The 24,448-nt window shown below is 44.1% G+C and overlaps 1 protein-coding gene across 1 annotated transcript in view; it reads left to right on the forward strand.

Moving 5' to 3' along the window:
- iqsec3a (IQ motif and Sec7 domain ArfGEF 3a) overlaps window positions 1-24,448 on the forward strand; it is a 280,778-nt gene that overhangs the window by 136,624 nt on the left and 119,706 nt on the right. Inside the window, exon 5 of the mRNA XM_060903524.1 lies at window positions 11,632-12,833. Coding sequence (XP_060759507.1) covers window positions 11,632-12,833 — 1,202 coding nt within the window. The remainder of the gene's footprint in view (window positions 1-11,631; window positions 12,834-24,448) is intronic.

Raw genomic sequence — 24,448 nt, forward strand, 5'->3', positions numbered from 1 at the left:
TCTTTCTTTACACCATTTTAAGGTCTCATGCACAAACTCTCGTCGTCTCGTCTCGTCTTCTTCCGCTTATCCGGGGCCGGGTCGCGGAGGCAGCAGTCTAAGCATGGAAGCCCAAACTTCCCTTTCCCCAGACACCTCGGCCAGCTCCTCGGGAAGAACACCGAGGCGTTCCCAGGCCAGCCGAGAGACATAGTCCCTCCAGCGTGTCCTGGGTCTTCCCCGGGGCCTCTTCCCGGGGGGACATGCCTGGAACACCTCCCCAGGGAGGCGTCCAGGAGGCATCCGAAAAAGATGCCCGAGCCACCTCAGCTGATTCCTCTCGATGTGGAGGAGCAGCGGCTCTACTCCGAGCTCCTCCCGAGTGACTGTGCTTCTCACCCTATCTCTAAGGGAGCGCCCAGCCACCCTGTGAAGGAAACTCATTTCGGCCGCTTGTATCCGCAATCTTGTTCTTTCGGTCATTACCCAAAGCTCATGACCATAGGTGAGAGTCGGAACGTAGATCGACCGGTAAATTGAGAGCTTCGCCTTTTGGCTCAGCTCCTTCTTCACCACGACGGACCGGTAAAGCGACCGCATCACTGCAGAGGCTGCACCGATCCGCCTGTCGATCTCATGCTCCATCCTTCCCTCACTCGTGAACAAGATCCCGAGATACTTAAACTCCTCCACTTGAGGCAGGACTTCTCCACCAACCTAGAGAGGGCAAGCCACCCTTTTCCGGTCGAGAACCATGGCCTCGGACTTGGAGGTGCTGATTCTCATCCCAGCCGCTTCACACTTAACTGCAAACCGCCCCAGTGCATGCTGAAGGTCCTGGTTTGAAGAAGCCAACAGGACAACATCATCCGCAAAAAGCAGAGATGAAATCCTGTGGTTCCCAAACAGGATTCCTTCCGGCCCCTGGCTGCGCCTAGAAATTCTGTCCATAAAAATTATGAACAGAACCGGTGACAAAGGGCAGCCCTGCCGGAGTCCAACATGCATTGGAAACAGGTCTGACTTACTGCCGGCAATGCGAACCAGACTCCTGCTCCGTTCGTACAGGGACCGGACAGCCCTTAGCAAAGAGCCCCGAACCCCATACTCCTGAAGCACCCCCCACAGAATACCACAGGGGACACGGTCGAATGCCTTCTCCAGATCCACAAAACACATGTGGACTGGTTGGGCAAACTCCCATGAAACCTCGAGCACCCTATGAAGGGTATAGAGCTGGTCCAGTGTTCCACGACCAGGACGAAAACCGCATTGTTCCTCCTGGATCCAAGGTTCGACTATTGGTCGAATTCTCCTCTCCAGTACCCTGGAGTAAACCTTCCCCGGGAGGCTGAGAAGTGTGATTTCCCCTATAATTGGAGCACACTCTCCGGTCCCCTTTCTTAAAAAGAGGGACCACTACCCCAGTCTGCCACTCCAGAGGTACTGTCCCCGACCGCCACGCGATGTTGCAGAGGCATGTCAACCAAGACAGCCCCACAACATCCAGAGACTTGAGATACTCAGGGCGGATCTCATCCACCCCCGGTGCCTTGCCACCGAGGAGCTTGCAAACCACCTCAGTGACTTTGGCTTGGGTAATGGACGAGTCCACCTCTGAGTCATCAGCCTCAGTCTCCTCAGTGGAAGACATGATGGTGGGATTGAGGAGATCCTCAAAGTATTCCTTCCACCGCCCGACAATGTCCCCAGTCGAGGTCAACAGCTCCCCACCCGCACTGTAAACAGTGTTGGCAGAGTACTGCTTCCCCCTCCTGAGGCGCCGGGCGGTTTGCCAGAATTTCTTCAAGGCCGACCAATAGTCCTTCTCCATGGCCTCCCCGAACTCCTCCCAGTTCCGAGTTTTTGCCTCCGCAACTGCCTGAGCTGCAGCATTCCTGGCCTGCCGATACCTGTCAGCTGCCTCAGGAGTCCTGGAGGTCAACATGGCCCGATAGGACTCCTTCTTCAGCTTGACGGCATCCCTTACTTCCGGTGTCCACCACCGGGTTCGGGGATTGCCGCCACGACAGGCACCGGAGACCTTGCGGCCACAGCTCCGAACAGCTGCGTCCACAATGGAGGTAGAGAACATGGTCCACTCAGACTCAATGTCCCCCGCTTCCCTCGGAAGCTGGGAAAAGCTCTCCCGGAGGTGGGAGTTAAAGACCTCCCCAACACAGTGCTCGGCCAGACGTTCCCAGCAGACCCTCACCATACGTTTGGGCCTGCCAGGTCTGTCCAGCTTCCTCCTCCGCCAGCGGATCCAACTCACCACCAGGTGGTGATCAGTTGACAGCTCAGCCCCTCTCTTCACCCGAGTGTCCAAGACATAGGGCCGGAGATCAGATGAAACAACAACAAAGTCGATCATCGACCTCCGACCTAAGGTGTCCTGGTGCCACATGCACTTATAGACACCCCTATGCTCGAACATGGTGTTCGTTATGGACAAACCGTGACTAGCACAGAAGTCCAATAACAAAACACCACTCGGGTTCAGATCGGGGAGGCCGTTCCTCCCAACCACGCCCCTCCAGGTGTCACTGTCGTCGCCCACGTGAGCATTGAAGTCCCCCAGTAGCACAATGGAGTCCCCAGTCTGAGCACCCCTCTGTACCTCTCCCAGGGACTCCAAGAAGGCCGGATACTCTATACTGCTATTTGGCCCGTAGGCACAAACAACAGCAAGAGCCCTCTCCCCAATCCGAAGGCGCAGAGAGGCGACCCTCTCGTTCACTGGGGTAAACTCCAACACATGGTGGCTGAGCTGGGGAGCTATAAGCAAGCCCACACCAGCCCGCCGCCGCTCACCACGGGCGACTCAAGAGAAGTGGAAAATCCAGCCCTTCTTGAGGTGCTGGGTTCCAGAGCCCAAGCTGTGCGTGGAGGTGAGCCCGACTATCTCTAGCCGGTACCTCTCAACCTCCCGCACAAGCTCAGGCTCTTTCCCCCCCAGCGAAGTGACATTCCATGTCCCAACAGCCAGCTGCTGTGTCCGGGGATCAGGTCGTCGAAGCCCCTGCCTTTGACTGCCACCCAATCCACATTGCACCAATCCCCTACTGCTACCTCTGTGGGTGGTGAACCCACAGGAGGTCAGGCCCACGTCACCTCTTCGGGCTGAGCCCGGCCGGGCCCCATGGGCAAAGGCCCGGCCACCAAGCGCTCGCATATGAGCCCCAACCCCGGGCCTGGCTCCAGGGTGGGGCCCCGGCTGCATTATACCGGGCGACGTCACGGTCCTTAATTTTTTCTCCATAGGGGTTTTTGGTGAACTGCTCTTGGTCTGGCCTGTCACCTAGGACCTGTCTGCCTTGGGAAACCCTGACAGGGGCATAATGCCCCCGACAACATAGCTCCTAGGATCATTCAAGCACACAAACCCCTCCACCACAATAAGGTGGCAGTTCTAGGAGGGGTGCACAAACTCTTACATCTTTTATTTGGATGAGAATGGCATGCCATTTTTTTATGCTTGGCTCAATTCTTTTTTTCTTTTTTTTTACATTAAACTTTTAACAAAAGACTTACTGTGCATGCGTAATTGTAGAAGTACTTTGTGGTCACCTATGAAAAACATATTAAAGTGTAGTTCACCTTGTCCTGCCCTGAAATGGCACAGGTGAGACATCATGTGAAGAATATGCAATCATATATGAAAAGAAAATGAATGAGTTGTATGAGAAAATCTGAAAAAAATATATGCATATACAGTACTGTGCAAGAGTCTTAGGCACATGTAAAGAAATGCTGTTGAGCAAAAATGGCTTAAAAATAATGAAATTAAACGTTTCAGCATTAAAAAACTACTATACACAGCAGGAAGCCATAATAAATGAAACAAAGTCAGTATTTGGTGTGAGATGACCCTCTGCTTAAAAAAAAAAGTCTCAGGTACAGTACAATGAGTGCAGTTTTATGCAGAAATGAGCTGTAGGTTTTACTGAGTATCTTACAGAACCAGCCACAGTTCTTCTGAACACTTTGACCGTCACACTTGCTTCTGAATTTTGCACCAAAACCCAGCAGCCTTCATTACGTTTTCTTTTTTCATCTGAAAAGTGCTCTCTTATGTAATATGTTGCTCAGATACAAACTTTTTTTCTCTCTCTAACATTTAATTTTTTGCTGGAAAAAATATGAACGTTTGGACTCTAAAATGTTTTTGTACTGACTCGATAATGTAGAAGTCATCACATCACATCACATTATCTCTAGCCGCTTTATCCTTCTACAGGGTCGCAGGCAAGCTGGAGCCTATCCCAGCTGACTACGGGCGAAAGGCGGGGTACACCCTGGACAAGTCGCCAGGTCATCACAGGGCTGACACATAGACACAGACAACCATTCACACTCACATTCACACCTACGGTCAATTTAGAGTCACCAGTTAACCTAACCTGCATGTCTTTGGACTGTGGGGGAAACCGGAGCACCCGGAGGAAACCCACGCGGACACGGGGAGAACATGCAAACTCCACACAGAAAGGCCCTCGCCGGCCAGGGGGCTCGAACCCAGGACCTTCTTGCTGTGAGGCGACAGCGCTAACCACTACACCACCGTGCCGCCTGTAGAAGTCATAAAATAGAAATCTATAACAAAGTTTGTATGAAAAAATGGCGTGCTTAAGACTTTTACACAGTACTGTATATTATATGTGCAAATAGATTGTCAAATTACATGTGGAAAATAAAGCCCTATGGAACAATATGGCTAAATTGTGCAATACATTACAAATGGAGAATAAAGCCATATGTCCTACATGCTAAAATTAACATTGATGTATCATGTGAGAATGAAAGCACAATGTCTAAAAACCACATGTGCAAATGTCACATGTGATCATGTGACATACATGTAACATTCATTTCAGGGATTCTAATCAGGCCATTTTTACCTAAGAGTATGAAACAATGATGATTTTAGTTACTGTAGCATTTTCTCAAGCTCTTATTTACACTTCCACCTGCCATCTGGAGAATCCTCAAGCACAGGAATGGCTTTTGTATCTATTTCTGTATATTGCTAATATTTTGGGGATGATACAGTGGCACAGTGGTTAGCACACAGCAAGAAGGTTCTGGGTTCTCCCCGTGCGTGCATGGGTTTCCTCCCACAGTCCAAAGACATGTGGATTAGGTCAACTGACTACTCTAAATTGCCCTTTGCGTGAATTTGTGTGTGTGTGAATGGTTTTTCATCTCTGTGTTAGCACTGTGATAGATTGGTGACCTGCCCAGGGTGTACCCCGCTTCTTGCCCGAAGTCAGCTGGGATTGGCTCCAGCTTCCCTCACAACCCTGACAGATAAGTGGTATACGTACAGTAATGGATGGATGGATGAATGCATGCTAATATCTGGTATTGTGAAATAAAATTGTAGAGTTGTATTACTATACAATAAAAGGAGAAGTCCATCCAGTGCTAAATACTGAACAGAGCCAGTGTGTTCACACTCTATTATTTTATTTTTTTTATTTAAGACATAAGCATCCTGTGTCATGTGTTAGGATTGAGATCTGTGTCATGTGAGTGACGTGAAGTCATGTTCTCATGGAACAGTGGCAGTCCAAGCCCAGATGTAGGACTGATCGAGCCATCAGGTGAAATTTGCAGTGCTGATTAGAAAGGAGTGAAATGAGTGATGCCTTTGACCCCCATCTTCTCTGGTCATGCCATTTCCTGAATGATGCCTCTTTCAGCCAGTGCTTAGTAAAGTGATCAGAAGCAGAACTGACAGGAGGGATTCACAGCAGGACTGTGGACTCTCTTTCTCGTTCTGCCTCACTTCACTTACATTTTCAGACCTCTATCTCTCACACGCAACATTTTCTATCAAGACAGAGTAAAATGTATATTAAAAAGCATTTGTATGTTTTTTCTCAGAGACACTGGCAGTTTGTTTGTCTTACATTTCATCAAGAACACAAGTGAATGCCAGAGAGACGTTCTCCAGTTTCTGCCCGGCTTTATTCACCATTTTGCCACAGGGTTTCCATGGAGCATGAAAACAAATTATCCAATATGACTTTACTAATCAACCCAGCACCAGTCCAAGCCCCCATCCAGTGTTTTGGACCACCTCTGTGCATTCACATATGAATTTTAATGTGTATGAGGCTCAGTTCTCATAAACAGCCTCAGGATATTGCCATCACTCCCTTTTATTCTTGTCCCTTGTATTTCCTATAATGTTAATTTCCTGTATGTTAATTAAATTAATTTCCTGTATTTGTATTCCACAAAGTTTTAAGGCTTTGTCACATCGAATCTGGGCCACAGAAATTTCCTGATAAGCACAATGAATGTTCAAGGCAGGTTTTGCCATTTAGGACGGATATCGCTCATGACTCAAGTCTCATTCTGTGAAAAGACATGACTGAACCACACACTCTTGAACCATCACAGATATTTTAGTATTCTGTATACATTTGCAGAAATGTGATCATGCTTCTATGTCATTTGGAGGCCCCTCTGGGTCTTTGGATAATTTGAAAAGCTGAGTAAATACTTGACAATACGAGAATGGTGTGCTTTAATGTGTAGTTCTATATATGTTTCTATCAGAGGAGAAGAAATACCACAGAGAGTTATTAGGTTCATCATTGTGATACCTTGGTTTGGCCGATGAATCATTCCAATAATAGTTAAACTGTCACAGCAATATTGTGTGGTTTGTGCATCATCAAGATAGGATTGTAATCCCTGTTTTTATTTTTTTTTATATATATATATAACTTTTGATAGACAGTGTTACCCACTTGGTGAATTTGTAGCTAGATTCTGTGAATTTTAGATCTTTACTGACTTTATTTTAAAAAATGGGCCTGGCAACACATTTAGTGATCTTTTGAGTGGACTGTTTTATACTTTATCTAGTTCTCCAGCTCACATCACAGCTATTGGTATTGAGTTTTTATGAGTTAAGTGAGGACGGCATGGTGGTGTGGTGGTTAGCACTGACGCCTTACAGCAAGAAGGTCCTGGGTTTGAGCCCAGCGACCGGCGAGGGCCTTTCTGTGCAGAGTTTGCATGTTCTCCCCATGTCTGTGTGGGTTTCCTCTGGGTGCTCTGGTTTCTCCCAAAGATTAGGTTAATTGGTGGCTCTAAATTGACTACAAGTGTGAATGGTTGTCTGTGTCTATGACCTTGTTTACACGTAGCTGGGTATCTATAAAAACGGATATTTATTTATGCGGTTGCACCCATCATTTACACGTAAACGGAGGTTTCAGTCACTGAAAACGGCTGCTTTCAAAAATTCCGGGCAAAGTGGAGATTTGTTAGCTTTCTATTTGTTTGACATGTTTTTGACAGCCTTCCCTGGCTGTTTTTGAGCATTGTGTAAAAGGAATTATTTTCTAGTACGGGGTAGGAGAATATACCCATTTTCATAAATACCCGGCTACGTGTAAACGAAGTATAAGTGTCAGCCCTGTGATAACCTGGTGACTTGTCTAGGGTGTACCCCCACGTCTTGCCCATAGTCAGCTGGGATAGGCTCCAGCTTGCCTGCGACCCTGTAGAACAGGATAAGCAGCTACAGATAATGGATGGATGGATGAGTTAAGTGAGCAGGTTCATTGACTCACCACCAGTGTATAAACCAGAGTTGCACTTCCGTGAATCTCTGTTATAAAAGACTAATCACCGATCACCATTGTTATCAATGAACCAATCATTGATCATCATTGTTCCCAAAACCCAATCACTGATCATTATTGTCTCACCCACACAATTTTTTGTTTTTATTTTTTAAATTCTTGCCAATATTGCCAACAAGTAATAATTAATAATTATTCCACGAAATCAAGTAATACATGTTGGCTATAAGCCATGTTCGACAAGATTGAGTGGAATAATTGTTTTATTATATCCACATTCACTGGATTTTGAGAAACAGAGCATTTTCTTCAACAAATTTCAGTGCTTAAAGATGAAGAATGTAAACAAACCGGCGAAATGACAGTAGCGATTTGTGAAAAATGCTATAATAATAATAATAATAATAATAATAATTCTTGAAAAATTAAAAAGATGAGTTCTTACCATCAAATACTTTTATTCCATATTTTGTTGCTTTTTTTATTTTTGGGGTTTTGTTTTCGAGTAGTTTTTATTTCATCCTTGGTTGGTTCAGCAACACGCTCTGCCATTTTGTTTTTCTGTACTCCCGGTATAAGAGCTGATATCCTCGTAGTAGAGTAGCCAATCAGAGCACGCGATTGCTCATATCCAGCAAATGTGGATAGAATAATAAAAGTGAGTTATTCCATCCATAGCCCTTTTCATGTCTATTTCCCAACTACTCACAACTGCTGCTTCATTTTCTCTGCATTCTTTATAGTAAACACATAAAAATGAGGTTTATACTCTTTTTGTCAATAGTCAAATACTTAATTTGTGGTGTCACAACCTAAGATGACTTCTTTCTATCAGAGATAAATTACAGTATATAATTTTCTATTCTGTTAGAATACATCTTCAGAAAATCTTTCTTCATGCAGCACATGGTCATGACAAATCAACGAAGATGTAAATTACTCTGACATCAAATGGTGACTTGTAAGCTATATTAACCACTTTCCCTTTTAAAATTGGAAACATTTGAAACATATTTGAACATCAGATGTAGCATCTTCATTAGCATTAAAAAAAAAACCTGCAGATTTTCAAAGGCTGCCTAAATTTTCCTTAATTCCACTACACTTTGTCATTAAGAACATATTGCTCCTCATATGGTTGTCAAGCAAATTGACAAGCATTTTGTGAAATGTACATACATACCTATTAGGGGGGAGAAAAAGCTGCCAGATTTAGGAGGGATACCTGATTGTTGCTTTTTCAACATTCTGAGACTATTTTTAAATGAAAAAAACATCTCTTGTTTAATTGCTCATCTTTCAGTCAAGACTTATGGAGAGAACGGGCCGATTAAGGGAGATGAGGTTCTCAAAAATGACTAATGTCATGAAACATCTAAGTGGGTAAATGACACATTGTATGATGCACTGCTATTTGTGCATAACAAAGCATCAGTCAGAATATAGTGAAACAATCCTATCCCTGTCACACGCACTTGCTCTTGCTGTGTCATTGTCTCTGGAATATGCTGAAATCAATCATTTCTGCAGATAGACGATCTCTCTCTCTCTCTCTCTCTGAGCTGCAGCCAGATTCAATCATCACAAAATTGTTCACATGAAGGAATAAAACTTTCTTTTTGTCTACAAAATTGTTGGCCCAATCGTTACTCAGGGTCTGCAACTTCCCACTGCAGCTTCATTTTCAGCTTCCTTTAAAACGTATAGTGATTGTGAGTGGTTGAAATATTGTAAGAATATCTGATAAGAACATACAGTCTAACGAATATCATTGTATATGTTTATTTAACTGGTTACACCTTTACATTTTACCAGTGGAAAACCGTTACTATTAGAGCTGAGACTTCAGCTCAGCCACAATTTAGCCAGACACATCAAAAAAGCAACAGGGCAAAGGATTTTGCAAGGAATTAGCATCAGGCTGCCAGGTCGCTTTGTTGTGTGTAGCTGTCAATGTTGATTTTAAAAGTAACTAAGTAAATTACACAAGGAAATGAATACTTAAGTCTGACTGAAAACTACTGTGGCGAGCATGCGTTCGTGGAACAAGAGTCTGGAGACAGAAATCTTAGTTTCTCAATCGTTAGCCTGTGCTACTTGCTCTCAAAAGCACTGGCTTGACCACTTTATTAGCATTCACTAACACTACTGATGAACGCTACACCGGCTGGAAGGTGACTTCACTGCTGTGCTGACGGCGCTGACTCGCGATTAAGCTCGCGCTGGCTTTCGAGAAGGCTGAGGGTGATCAATTTTGGTCCCTCCCACTATAAATCAAAATCTGATTGGTTAATTGATCTGTCACTTCCTACATAAACATACACTGCCATGGCCTTCTGTCCTGGCAGTGAAGTCTTAACCAATGAGTGAGCCAGCTCTAAACTCTTCTCAGCCTACAGACAACAAACAAAAAATCTCACTGGATAACTCTATTTTAATGTTTTCAGGGCAGTAACCCTTTCAGTTCTGAAGCAAATTTGATAGAAGATGAGGCCACATTAAAATTAGAAGAGAATAATTATAATGAAATTATGAAAGAAATTAAAGAATGAAAGAAATTAAATATAACATTTGAGATGCTGATATGTTTGGGCCTTCTCTGAAGACCTAGAAGGCCCTGACGGTTCCCCTCTGCATTTTACAGTATTATAACGACCTGATTAATTTCAGTTGGTTTTTTTTGGCGCCTCTATCTGAATCTTTTACAGCATCCCAAATCATTTCATGCAACCTCTATTCCTGTTGATCCCTTTTGTCAAACATCATTTGCATCACCAACCATAGGAAGCCATGACATTATGTGCACTTCAACCACAGAAAGATACCCTCTGATAAAATACCAATGTCAGAACTGGGTTACTTTTTAACTGCTGTTGCAGATTGATTTCATTCTGTTGTTCATCGTCAGTAACTGCTTTATCATGGTCAGGGCCATGGTGAATCCGGAGCCTATCCAGGGAATGCTGGCTATAAGATGGAATTCACCTTGGATAGGATGTGGGTTGATTTGTTATTATTGTTGTCCATTTTTCCTCCTAGATTAAGGGTTATGCATTTTGCATAGGGTTAGAAACTGAGAATATGTTGCGTTTTGTGCTAGTGTTATTGACAATTGGGCTGTTTTTGACTGGATAGTTGGCACAATGCTGGCAACTCTGCTGGTAACGAATACAATAGTGAAAACAACAGTGACATTGAGTGATTTTAATTGGACAAAATAATCTGATAGCTGCAAGATATCTGACACAAATTGATTTTTGGCACAACTCCATCAATGTATTTACATGCACTTCTTCTATTTCTAAAATGATAAAGGGAAAACTTGGGGCCTGTGTGGCAAAAGTGAGTCTCTCACTAATTAGATTTGTTCTAGTAACACCACAATATGAAGTAAATATATTCATTCAATGACATTTTCCAGTAGCAAGGTGCTGAAGAATTGGTTAAACTATTTTATGAACTGATAAATAGTGTGGTATTGCTAATAAACCCTACGTTTCATTTCATTTCATCATTTCAAACCTATATGATGTATAATTTTGATCATGCCATGTAGTTTTTGTCAAGATTTCTGCCTTCTAACATGATGAGCAAGCTTTTAAGTCATGTTACTGATATGAATATGAATTATTTACTTCAATTTTATGGTTGAAGATTTCACATCCAACAATTCTTTCTTTCTTACTCTCATCATAGATGCACAGTTATCAAGCATGGACAATAATGTCTTTTCACAATGAGTTGAATATACCCCAGCCATAGTCCATGATGACATCACAACATTAAAATCAGCTAAGCTTCATTGTTGTGGTTGATCTGTTGATGATACATTTTTCAGTAATTTAACTGGTGGTGCTCTTTTATGCATATTAGTGTATTTTGCTGTTTGGATTTGTTTTCTATTGGGATTCTCCTCAGTCCTTCTCATTGATTTTAATTATTCCTTTCTGCTCATTTACCTTATTATGACTATTGTTGCACATATGTGCATTCACATCACTGCTAACCTCTCCTCTTTCCTTTTTGTTTCTTTCTGTCTCTGCAGATCGAAATGTTAGAGCACAAATACGGCGGCCACCTCATCTCACGCCGTGCCGCCTGCAAAATCCAGACAGCCTTCCGCCAGTACCAACTCAGCAAAAACTTTGAGAAAATCCGCAACTCCCTGCTGGAGAGCCGGCTTCCTCGCCGAATTTCCTTGCGCAAGGTGCGTGTTCAGAATGCTGAGGGCTTCTCAGCTGAGAGGGCTCTGGCCGAAGGCTGCTCTGTTGCAGGCATACCCCTGGTTCGGTCCCCGTCACTGCCTGTTACTGTGGGTGGCACTCTCACAGACCTGGAAGACTCCTTTACAGAACAGGTACAGTCACTAGCCAAGTCCATTGATGATGCCCTTAGCAACTGGAGTATGAAGACCATGTGCTCTTTGCAGGAGGGAGGCACTTATCAGTTTAGTTCTGAAGCCTTTGGCACTTCAGGTGGAAAGCCTACAGTGGCTGTAACTGTTGGAGAGAGTGGTACCGTGGATCAGGCCACCAGCCAGAGTGGTACAGTGTTGGGAGACAATGCAGATAACATGCCTCGTAGTGCCAGCAAGTTAATGATGGCCTTCCGGGATGTGACAGTGCAGATTGACAGTCAAAATTTTCACATGTCCTCCTCCGTCATGGAGTCCTCCACATCAGTATCCCTTGCAAACTGTGTCCAGCAGGGTACCACAGTGACTGAGACCCCAAGACAGGCCCCAATAGAAGACACAAAACACACAGAACAGCCTCCACCTCCCCAGGAACCATTTCCCCCTCCTCCAGAGTCAGATCATGGAGAAATACCAGATTGTGATTTCCCAGCGCCACCACCCTGCGAAGAGGAACTTATTGAAGATCTACCACCTCTTGCCCTGGAGAAGACAGAGGCTCCAGTGCCAGAGGTTGCATCCCCAGCGGAGACAATAGAAGAGGCCATACCTCCAGTGGGACACACTCCAGTGGCCCCTACTGTGGAGGTTCTGGAGGCCAAACGACAACTTTCAGACCCGGCTGACAACAGCTCAGAGCAGATGAGCAGCAGCAGCACATCAACATCTGCCCGCTCAGCTTCTGAGGCCTCATCCAAGGAAGCGCTGCAGACTATGATGCTCAGCCTGCCACGTTACCACTGTGAGAACCCAACCAGCTGCAAATCACCTACCCTCTCCACAGATGTCATGCGCAAACGCCTATACCGTATTGGTCTCAACCTCTTCAACGTGTGAGTAGTCTCAGGGGCTCTTTCTCCACTCTTTCATAAACACTATTTGTTGACTTTTTGATGCACTTATTCGATCTAGCACTTGAAGTGATTCTCAGGCTGATTAGTGTATGGAATTTGATGAAATACCATCAGAAACTGTTAGCTTTTGATCTGTCTGTGCAGAAGGAGATTTAATTGATAAAATATGCTCTAGGAGTGTAGACCCTCTGCTGCCTAAGAGATTCTGCTTCACGGATCTGGGAGCAAAAAGTCACTGACACAGACACAGCTGCTCAGAGACATTTCTCAGTTTATTGTAGGACAAACAAGAGTATCTATTCACATTCAAGAGTGTGTCGTAGCTATGTGGTTGGATGATGATGATGATGATGATGATGTGATTAATGAAGCTAAGTTATCTATGTATGACAGGGTAACGGAAATGGGTGATGAAGCATTACATCACCAGTTTAGACTACATTACTGTATGAAAGAAGAGAGGCATCATGCACCATTACATCACACATCAATATCATAATCTTATGAAAAGAAGAAAGACATTACTGGTCAACATAACCTTCATTAAGTGGAGAGCAGAATGTGTGAGCAAAGATGAATCTCAAGGATTTAACTAACCAAAACAAATAGTGATCAGAACAGCCTGCCTATTCCAGTTTCAAGAACAAGTAGCAATCCGACCAGCTTGCCTGTTTCAGTTTCAAGGATGCCAAACAAATATCTCTGTCAGAAACTGATGCAAAATTTAGAGGCACATGATCTCTCTGCCTGCTCTATCAAAAGCAACAACAACAAGAAGGAACCTTTATTTGTCACATGCACACTAAAAGCACAGTGAAATTCATCCTCTGCATTTAACCCATCTGGAGCAGTGAACACATGCACACACACCCAGAGCAGTGGGCAGCCACACTAGAGCACCCAGGGGTTAGGTACCTTGCTCAAGGGCACTTCAGCCCAAGGCCACCCCACATTAACCTAACCGCATGTCTTTGGGGGAAACCAGAGCACCCAGAGGAAACCCGCAATGACACAGGGAGAACATGTAAACTCCACACAGAAAGGCCCTCGCCAGCCACTGGGTTCAAACCCAGAGCCTTCTTGCTGTGAGGCAACTGTGCTAACCACTACACCACCGTGCTAACCACTACACCACCATGCCACCCAACAACAAAAACAATCTAGTAACCATTAGGCATTCAAATCCCAGACTGCCAGTGTTTGGCCCTTGAGCAAAGCATTTAACCCTTTAATCCTGCTTGGATTGGATTTCGCCTCATTTTAATGACACATTAAAATGTCTTACATTTCATCAAGAACACAAGTGAATGCCAAAGAGATGTTCTCCAGTTTCTGCCCTGTTTTATTCACCATTTTGCCACATGGTGTTTTCTATATGTTCAGCTTTTGGCATGAACATATTTGGGTACAATGTTTCCTAATCATACTTACTCAAGCTCTCTTTTTCAACTGCTCTCCCTTGAGTCTGTTTCTCTGTCAACACACACATACTCACCCCCAGCTGTGGTTTATGTGCCCCCTCCTCCCAAATGCCTGTCACTTTGGGTTTGCTTGAGCCTCTATAAATAGTAGCTCTGCTTCTATCCAAATGTGGCTTGTCTGCTCCCACGCCAGCATGGTCTTTTCCTATATAATTGAAGATTTGCAAGCAGACGGAGTATCAGTACCTCTGATCCTTCAATTAAAATTACGACATACACACACACATACACTCATTAAGAAGGCTATTCAGCATTGCCTGATTATGCCAAACAACTCTAATATGATATTATAGTCCTTTATTATTATAAGAGGAAGAAAGACAGAAATTTTGAGCTATCTTTGATAAATTTCCTGAAGTAAAGAATAAAATGTTCAATTAGTATTAAATAATTAAATATAGTTCACATTGTAAAATGCTCATTTGTCATGCTCTGTGTTTGCATATGTGCAAGACTGATCAAAGATTATGTGGGCTCACACTCCAAAGAAGATAACCACATGCATGAAGGCAATTATGCTAATCACCTTAAAGCATAAGAATATTGTTGAGTATGCATCTCAGTATTAATAGCATAAACAGGCGTGTTATTAGCTGATTAGCAACCCTATGGTAAGACACAGATGCAGTGGATAATTATAGATGTGTAGGCATTGATTGAAGAGACAGTTCATTTGTGGAGATACACACCGAAAATCATTGAAAGGAAATTGAAGTAAGGCAGCAGTGATTTGGATAGCTAGTGCACTGCAGTTTGCCATTGAATGGGACATTTGGCCATCCCAGTCAACCCCCAGTCAACCCCCCCCCCCCCCACACACACACACACACACACACAACCACCCCCTTTCTAAGCTTTAGCTCTCAATCAACTCTGGTCTGAACTTAGGTTGGTGAGACAGAGCAATTCCCTATTGAATTTCTCATTAGTCATTCTATTAAAGTTGGCCAGTAATCTCACCGTGGTAATTAAAAGTTCTTCTGCCTGTTCTGGAAACAGCTATCAAGAGAGCTGAAAACTTTCAAGATGACATGGCACTTTGCCTTTCTCCCGGTGGCCTTATTTCTGGATTTGTAAGCACTAAGTTGAATTTTCTGCTCTTTCGATTCCCACTCCTGCATCCAAAAACATACAGTTCCTACATTTTAATGAATGTTCTTTGTGCTGAAAGTAATCCATGATGTATCAGACTCGCAAGGGATGGTAGCCTCGATCTTAGAGGGCAGGCTGACTCATGTGGCTCAAAGTAAGAATTACTCTGGCATTACCCTCTATACACCAGGGACAAACACTGCGCGGTCATCATAATCAGTTATGTCATCGATGATCTACTCCTGTCCCACCTCTGCACTATTGCAGGCTTGTTTTGCAGCTCATCAAGGAATTTTTAGTCCATCCATCCATCCATCCATCCATTATCTGTAGCCGCTTATCCTGTGCAGGGTCGCAAGCAAGCTGGAGCCTATCCCAGCTGACTATGGGCAAGAGGCGGCATACATCCTGGACAAGTCGCCAGATCATCGCTGGGCTGAAACATAGAGACAAACAACCATTTACACTCACATTCACACCTACAGTCAATTTAGAGCCAGCAATTAACCTAACCTCCATGTCTTTGGACTGTGGGGGAAACCGGAGCACCCGGAGGAAACCCATTCAGAATCAAATTCGGTGAAGAATTGAGGGAGAAGAAGTGATTTGTGTGGAAACTGCTCTTTAGGGCTTAATTACTCCATTTCTTCATTATTAATTGCAATTATATTTGGGTAGAAGCCATATGCACCCCAGGCAGACCTACCTTCCTGCCAAAAAGAATAAAAATCAGTGAAGAATTGAGAGAGAAGAAGCAATTTTTGTGAAATGTGGATGGCAGATGACAGACGACGGACAACACATGATGGCATTAGCTCATCGCCTGTCAGTCGGATGAGCTAATAACAGACGGAACTTATATGGAATTATGAGGTAAAAAAAAAGCGTTAAAAACAAAATCTGTTTCATATTTTAGATTCTTCAAAGTCGCCACCATTTACCTTGATGACAGTTTACACACTACTGGCATTACCTTAACCAGCTTCATGAGGTAGTCACCTGGAATGCTTTTCAATTAACAGGTGCCTCGTCAAAAGTTAATTAGTGCAATTTCTTGCCTTCTTAATGGGTTTGAGATCAAACAATAAATAGTAAATAATAATAATAATAATATGATGATGATGATCCACTGTATTCTGCAGCTCAGTATTGCTGTCGAAACAACTTCTGGCTGCAATCAGTCTTTCTTCCTTTCATTCCACTGTGTCTTCTTCCTTGCGAGCTGCCGTAGCTCTCTGAGTTTCTTTGCAGTTCTGAGATTTCCCATCCCTTTGTTTTTGAGGTCTGTCCTCAGGACACTTAGTAAGTTTGTACAGTGTCTTCCTCTTCTCGCCCTATACCTGCTGCATCCCACTATGGCAAAGTCCAGCGCTTTTTGTGCTGGAGTGTCTGCCGGCATTCGGAGGATATGTCCAAACATGCACCACCTGAGTTGGGTTACTTTTGTTGACAGTGGGATAGTATTACACATCTTGTACAGTGCCTTGTTGGAGATCTTGTGCGGCCACTGATACCCTGTGATTTTGCGCAGATGTTTTCGGTGACAGGCATCAAGTTTGTCCATGGCTGTCTTTGGCACTGCCCAGCTGATGCAGTTGTACAGCATTATCGAGACACAAGTTGCGTTATATATTTGCAACTTTTTTGTCAGAGGAATTTTCGATCCACGGATCCATAGCTTCCAAAAGGATTGAAAGGCGATGTTAGCCATGATGCAGCGTGCTTCTATGTCTGAGGAGCTGCAGAGTAGGGATCCAAGGATCTTACTTTTCCTCCAGCTCTCCACTCCTCGGAGGGGTTTGTTGTCCTCTCCTTTTTCCTTTGTATCCGCTAGGTAGATGTGGGTGAAATCTGTCTTACCCTCGTTAACAAACAGGTTTGAATCTTTCAGATTCTTGACAGCTGTTGGAAGGAGTCTTTGCAGTGTGTCCTTTTCCTCATCAACAAAATCCATGTCATCCGCATAGTCCATTTCTAGTGGCATACCTAGATCTGAAATTGGAGGGTTTGGTCTTGTAGAACTTCTCCGTATGGATGAGAGTGCAGAGGCAAGGTAGCAGATGAACAGCACCGGGGACAGACTGTCTCCTTGTGGGGACCCAATAGTTGTTTCAAAATCTGCTGAGTAGGTGGTGTTGACTCTAACCTTCAGCTTGGTGCCTGCAAGTAGAAATCTTACCAGTCGGAGTTCGTCTTCGTTGCACCCTGCTTGGTCTAGCACTTCCAGGATTTTGGATCTTTTGATGGTGTTGAAGGCACGGGACATATCTATACCCATCTTGTAGAAGTCCCAATGTTTGATCATTACCACAGAAATGAGCATTCGCTGGGCCCACACGATATCTGTGCAACTGCGTCCCCTCTTGAACCCACTCTGATAAGGTCCTGTAAACTTATCAATTTTGTCCCTGATGCGGTGCAGTGTAACAGTGGACAGGATTTTCCTTATGCTGTTCAGGAGGACAATAGGGTGAAGATTTGCAGGTGGACCAGGTGGTTTTTTTGGGTTTGGGCAGGGCAATCAAGATTCCTTGACCAATAGATTCAATTGAATGATGATGTTCAAAGGCATAATTGATGATGGATGTAATGATTGGTGATATGGCATCACTCCCGTATTTATACAGTTCATTACTAACTCCATCCGGCCCTGCTGAGCGTCTATTGTTAAGGGTCTTTATGGCATTTTTCACTTCTAGCTCTGTGATTGGTGCTTCTAGGGGTCTGGGTTCCCCTTGGAATGGCTCCAGCTGTTCGCCTTCTGGGTCTGTGAACTGTTCCTGGAACCACTCTCTGATTGCTTCTGCCTTTCCCCTGTCCGTAGTAATGAATTGGCCTTCTGTGTTGTGCACTAATAGCGTTGGTTGGGGGAGTCCAACTTTAAGGGCACGGATGGCCTTGAACATCTTTCGGCATTCATCTGTGGGTGAGATCTCATCTGCCAGGGTGTCTGCTCTAGCGATCTCAAGTTCATTGAGACATTTGTTTATTTTGTGAAGGATGTTATTACGTTCTTTACGGAGGTTGCTTTTGTTTTGGCCGTGGCCTTTTTGGTAGATGCGTAGTCTCAGTGCTTTTTGCTTCTCTGATAGTTCCATTACCAAAGGGTCGTCTATGTGTTTCCTGCCTCTGTTGCCTTTTAGCACTCCTAGGGTGCTGGCAGGTCCATGCATTTTTGCAGGGAGTTTAATGCTTTTTTGGGATTTTGCTCAATGTTTGTGTTGGCTATTTTCTTTTGCAAGCTTTTCTTATACTGTTCTTGTGTTTCAACATTGTTGATGAGTCTTGCTAGGTCGTACTTGACCTGGCTATTCTGACTCTGTTTTCTTATGGACCAGATAAATTTTGTCCATCCTAATACATGTGACCACTGGTTTGTGATCTGATTTGAGATCTGTTCCTCCGTATGTGCGGGAGTCTTTGAGTAATGGTTTGCTCTTGGACTTACAGAGTATAAAGTCTATTTGGTTGAAGATGGCTTTTGTGGCTTTGGAACCTGCTCCTGCCTTGTGGTCAGCAGTGTACCCAACCCAGGTTGTTCTGTGACGGGCTGGGTGCTTGAATGCTGTGTTTGTTGCAAACAGGCCATTAGCGCTGATGAAGGATGCCAATGCTTCCCCGTTGCTATTTCTCTTTCCTATTCCACATGACCCTATACACATGTCTAGTCCTGCATCTTTGTCAGCTTTGCTAAGTCTCCCTAGTTTTGCATTGAAATCTCCACATACAAATAGAGACCACCTGCCTGGGACTTTGATAGCATGGCTCAGTTCATTGTAGAGTATATCTACTAGTGACAGATTTTCTTGAGCTCTCTCTGATGTTGGGCCATATACATTGATGATTCGGCATTTTATGGTTTTGCCATTTCTAAGTGGAAGTGATAGGTCCACGGTGGCTATGCGGTCACTGATGCGGCCGTAGTTAAGTACATTGTTCAAGAGTCTTGGTCCTATCACAAACCCCAACCCGTGATGGGTTGTTTCTTTTTGCTCCATGAGAATCAATTTGTGACCAGTTTGGAGAGTTTGTTCTGAATGACTGGTTACTTTTGTCTCTTGGATACATGCAATGTCAATGTTGTAATGCTCACAGTCTGTTCCAAGTGTTTGTCTCTTCATGGCTGAGGTCAAGCCTCGTACATTCCATGTTGCAAAGGCAAACTGTTGAGAAGATGGCAGTGCCCGAGGGTGCCGGACACAGCTTCTCGGTTGAAGAAAGGTAGACATTGAAGAGGTTGCCCTCTTTATGCGGTTGTCAGTTCGCAATCCTTGACGACTTGGCTTCCCAACTGTGTTGGTAGTGACGGGGAGGACCTCGTGAAGGTGTCGTCATCCCTCCCCATAATAATAATAATAATAATACAGTAAATAGCCCAATTCCACAACTGTAGTAATCCATATTATGTCAAGAACCGCTCAATTAAGTAAACAGAAACGACATCCATCATTACTTTAAGACATGAAGTGACTTTTAATGAATAAAAATAAAGAAGATCCACAGAATTAGAAGACGTGTCCAAATTTTTGACTGGTACTGTATGTAATTTAATATATAATGCTGTTTTGTGAAGATAGATGGACAGGGAAATGTGCCCTTGTTTATTGCTGAACTACGCTAGTACAGCATGTCAGGATAGTGAAATGACTAACATAACATGTATCCTATTAATTTAAATGTTGTCTGAATATCACTCCCATGCCTCCCATAACATTTCAAGATTAGCACACACAATCTGTCTTCATGACCCCATTTGTAAATCAACTGACACAGCCTGTAGTTTGGGGACCTATCTTAATGAAACCATCAGTCTAACAGAAAAAAAAGCAAAAGGAGAAGGCTTATAAATCTATCTTGGCTTCCATAGATCTGTGGGGGGACTACTTGCAGGGAAGAAAAAGCATGCGATAGATCAGGTACATATACATACACTCAAAATGACATGGACTCATAGTTACGATGATGTCATAAATGTTCTGTGCTAGTGATTGGCTAGTGACTAGTGCTGAACCCGGGGCTTCTTCAAAGCTGTTAACCTCAGGACAGTGATCAGTTGGTTAAAATTAGCAGGACATACTGATTACACAGGACATAGACAGGAATGTGGAAAGTGATAACACAGTGAACTGGATATCTAACGTGGAACCTCTGCAGTGGCAAGTGGTAGCTCAGCATTGAAGGTTCAATAGGTCAGCGTTATGCTCACCTCTTTTTGGATAAAAGTGTTATACACGTTGATTAAATGGAAGGAGTGCCTTTTTGAAAATCCCTTCCTATCCCTTTAGACATTACTGTGCAGTGTTGATGGTTGTAAGAAGCTGTCCAGATCACTATTTGTTTGTGAGCAATGCCAAGCTGTGCCACACTGCACCCCACATGTGGATAGAAAAAAAATGCCTCACTTAATGGCTGTTTTGCAGCGGTTATGTCAGTGTGGCAGGGAGCAGTAGTAAAAATAAAAGAGGCACAGTAAAAAGGACATATGGTTATGGGCGAAATGCCCTCTAACAATCGTTCTGTCACTTCCGTATTGCTTGATGCACTGCCTGACGAAGCATTTTTGCAGCTTTAGAAACAAACAGGGCAAACTTAACTTTATCTCTCCTGTGCATTTTACCTCTTTTTTTGCTTCATGCACTGCAGGAGATAAGCAGGAGCCGCATAATCAAAGCGAGCCGATATGATAAAGGAAGACAGAAAGAGACAGAGACAAGCAGAAGGAGAGGGAAAGAGAGGGAAGGAGACAGAGTCTCATTAGTTCCAGTAGTTTATTTCTTCAGTCTAATACCTGGGCCAGACTTCAGCTGCATCTGAAGCAGGTGTGTGTGTGTGCGTGCGTGCGTGCGTGTGTTTGATGGCTGAGACAACAATCAGGGATTAGCAGAGTCAATAGGGTGGCCGAATGCTCTTCCTCTTATAAGCTAATTAAGAAAGAGCAGTTTGCCAAGATATGGATGAAGGGAAGGATATGTGTGTGTGTGTGTGTGTGTGTGTGTGTGTGTGTGTGTGTGTGTGTGTGTGTGTGTGCTTCTGAGTCCATAGCGAGAGGATGACTAAGAAGGAAAACCTGCCTGGATGTTATGCAGAGTCTTGTTCTCTAGTTTACATTTTCAACCAATGTACAAGAAGAACCGAGATTTTTTATTTTCCTAAACTTTGCAAAAAGTTTAAAAGACACGTGTCCTTGTGTTGGAGGAGGGTAACCACTTTCCGGTAAAATATCTCATCTCATCTCATTATCTCTAGCCGCTTTATCCTTCTACAGGGTCGCAGGCAAGCTGGAGCCTATCCCAGCTGACTACGGGCGAAAGGCGGGGTACACCCTGGACAAGTCGCCAGGTCATCACAGGGCTGACACATAGACACAGACAACCATTCACACTCACACCTACGGTCAATTTAGAGTCACCAGTTAACCTAACCTGCATGTCTTTGGACTGTGGGGGAAACCGGAGCACCCGGAGGAAACCCACACGGACACGGGGAGAACATGCAAACTCTGCACAGAAAGGCCCTCGCCGGCCACGGGGCTCAAACCCGGACCTTCTTGCTGTGAGGCGACAGCGCTAACCACCACACCACCGTGCCGCCCCCGGTAAAATATTCCTGGGGAAAATATCCAAAAGTGTTTTCACTAGCATATGAAAATAATCTCAAGTTTTACTACAATAGTGTCAATTGAACAATACAAAAAAAAAGAAAAAATGAAACCACAATTTGGCAACTTGCTTTAAGGTGAAAAATGCATTCTGACCATCAAAAGTATCTCTCTCTCTCTTTTAAATTTCCACTGGAGCCTCTCTCTGTCTCTCTCTCTGTGTGTGTGTGTGTGTGTGTGTGTGTGTGTGTGTGTGTGTGTGTGTGTGTGTGTGTGTGTGTACGTGTGCGCGTCTCAAATATAGATGTTTCTAGGCACTAGCTCTGAATAAAACATGACTGCAAGAGTGGAGGTGGATGGGTGGAGACAGGAATGAGGTGGAAGAGAGAAAAAGTAGAAAGATGTGTGTGAGAAAACAGGAGTGTGAAAAGGTGGACAAGCTTCATTAGAAAAGTAAAAGAGGAAATGGGGAACAGTAAAGAAACTGTAAACACAAATAGTAGAAACAGCTTGTTAGCACATGGGCAACTCTCCTTAGGTCAAAGTGTCAAAGGACCTGTATCTGGCTAGTCCCCATGAGAAAAACTGCTTTTTGTTCAAAGTCAAGCAGAACACAAGCGACACAGTGTACAGAGCATTTGATCAATACCCCCTTAAATCCCAGTTTATTATTCAGTTAGCTTAAAGCACATTAATCAGGAACTATTTTGAATGATTTAGTAAGTACAATGAAATGAATAGAAAACAGTGTATTATTAAAAGGGTAAAGAATATAAATTTGAACTCGCTGCTAGGTTCTGGGGGTCTGTGCTGAAAACAAATATAAAATGTTAAATGTACTTCAGAAGAAGAGGAAGATAAAACAAAGGCAAACTCTGACTTCTTTTTACTGAATTATAAACAGGCTGTCAATATGACTCTCAATCAATTTGACACTGGTTTAAAAAAAAAAAAAGATGATGTTTTCTGGGATTGAATTGATCTCTGTTCATAAACTGTCAGTGCATGCCCATCAACTTGTGCCTCTGGCAGGTCTCAGCTTCCAAAAGGCCATTTTATGTAATAGAGAGAGGGAAAGTGAAATTGTGTTATACAAGATGAGTCCCCAGCAGACTGTATGTGTGATGGAAGGCTGTTGAAATCCATCAAAATTTCTCCAGCACGAGGATGTAAATCACACGTCATCCCTTGAGAACGTTGCTTGCATTAGGTTATTGATAAGACATATATTAATGCGGAACTCAGATTTGTGTGTGTGTGGGGGGGGGGGGGGGGGGGGGAGTGGCTGTGAGTGGGTGTGTGATTTTCAAGGAAAGATGGCTGAAACAATATGTCTGTTAGCACTATACAAAATCTGGAGGTTTCCTGCTCTTTGTATGATTTCATGTATTTGTATGTTGTAGCATAACAATTTCCCTTCACTCAAACTAAAAGACCCAAACCTGCTCCAGCATGACAATGCCCCTGTGCACAAAGTGAGTTCCATAAAGCCAAGGTTTGCCAAGGTTGGAGTGGAAGTACTCGAGTGACCTTCACAGAGCCCTTGACCTCAACCCCAATGAACACCTTTGGGATGAACTGGAACACTGACTGCAAACCAGGTGTTCTTGCCCAATATCAGTGTCTAAGCTCACTAGTGCAATTGTGGCTGGATGACCACAAATTCCCACAGCCATGTTCCCAAATCTAGTGGGAACCCTTCCCAGAAGAACAGCAACAACAACTTTATTCATCACACACTTGTGAAATTCCTCTCTGCATTTAACCCATCTGAACATGAGCAATGAGAACACACACATTCCCAGAGCAGTGGGCAGCCATGCTAACAGCGTCCAGGGAGCAGTTGGGAGTTAGGTGCCTTGCTCAAGGGCACCTCAGCCCAAGGCCATCCCATATTAACCTAACCGCATATCTTTGAACTGTGGGGGAAACCAGAGCACCTGGAGGAAACCCATGCAGACACGGGGAGAACATGCAAACTCCACACAGAAAGGTCCTGCCGGCCACTGGGCTTGAACTCAGAACCTTCTTGCTGTGAGGCGACTGTGTTAACCACTTACACCAATGTGCTGCCATAGAGTGGAAGCAGCAGAGTTGGGATTTCAACTTCATATTATTACATCCGGGCGGCACGGTGGTGTAGTGGTTAGCGCTGTCGCCTCACAGCAAGAAGGTCCGGGTTCGAGCCCCGTGGCCGGCGAGGGCCTTTCTGTGCGGAGTTTGCATGTTCTCCCTGTGTCCGCGTGGGTTTCCTCCGGGTGCTCCGGTTTCCCCCACAGTCCAAAGACATGCAGGTTAGGTTAACTGGTGACTCTAAATTGACTGTAGGTGTGAATGGTTGTCTGTGTCTATGTGTCAGCCCTGTGATGACCTGGCGACTTGTCCAGGGTGTACCCTGCCTTTCGCCTGTAGTCAGCTGGGAT

This window comes from Neoarius graeffei, chromosome 21 (assembly GCF_027579695.1).
Source record: "Neoarius graeffei isolate fNeoGra1 chromosome 21, fNeoGra1.pri, whole genome shotgun sequence".
Lineage (NCBI taxonomy): Eukaryota > Metazoa > Chordata > Actinopteri > Siluriformes > Ariidae > Neoarius > Neoarius graeffei.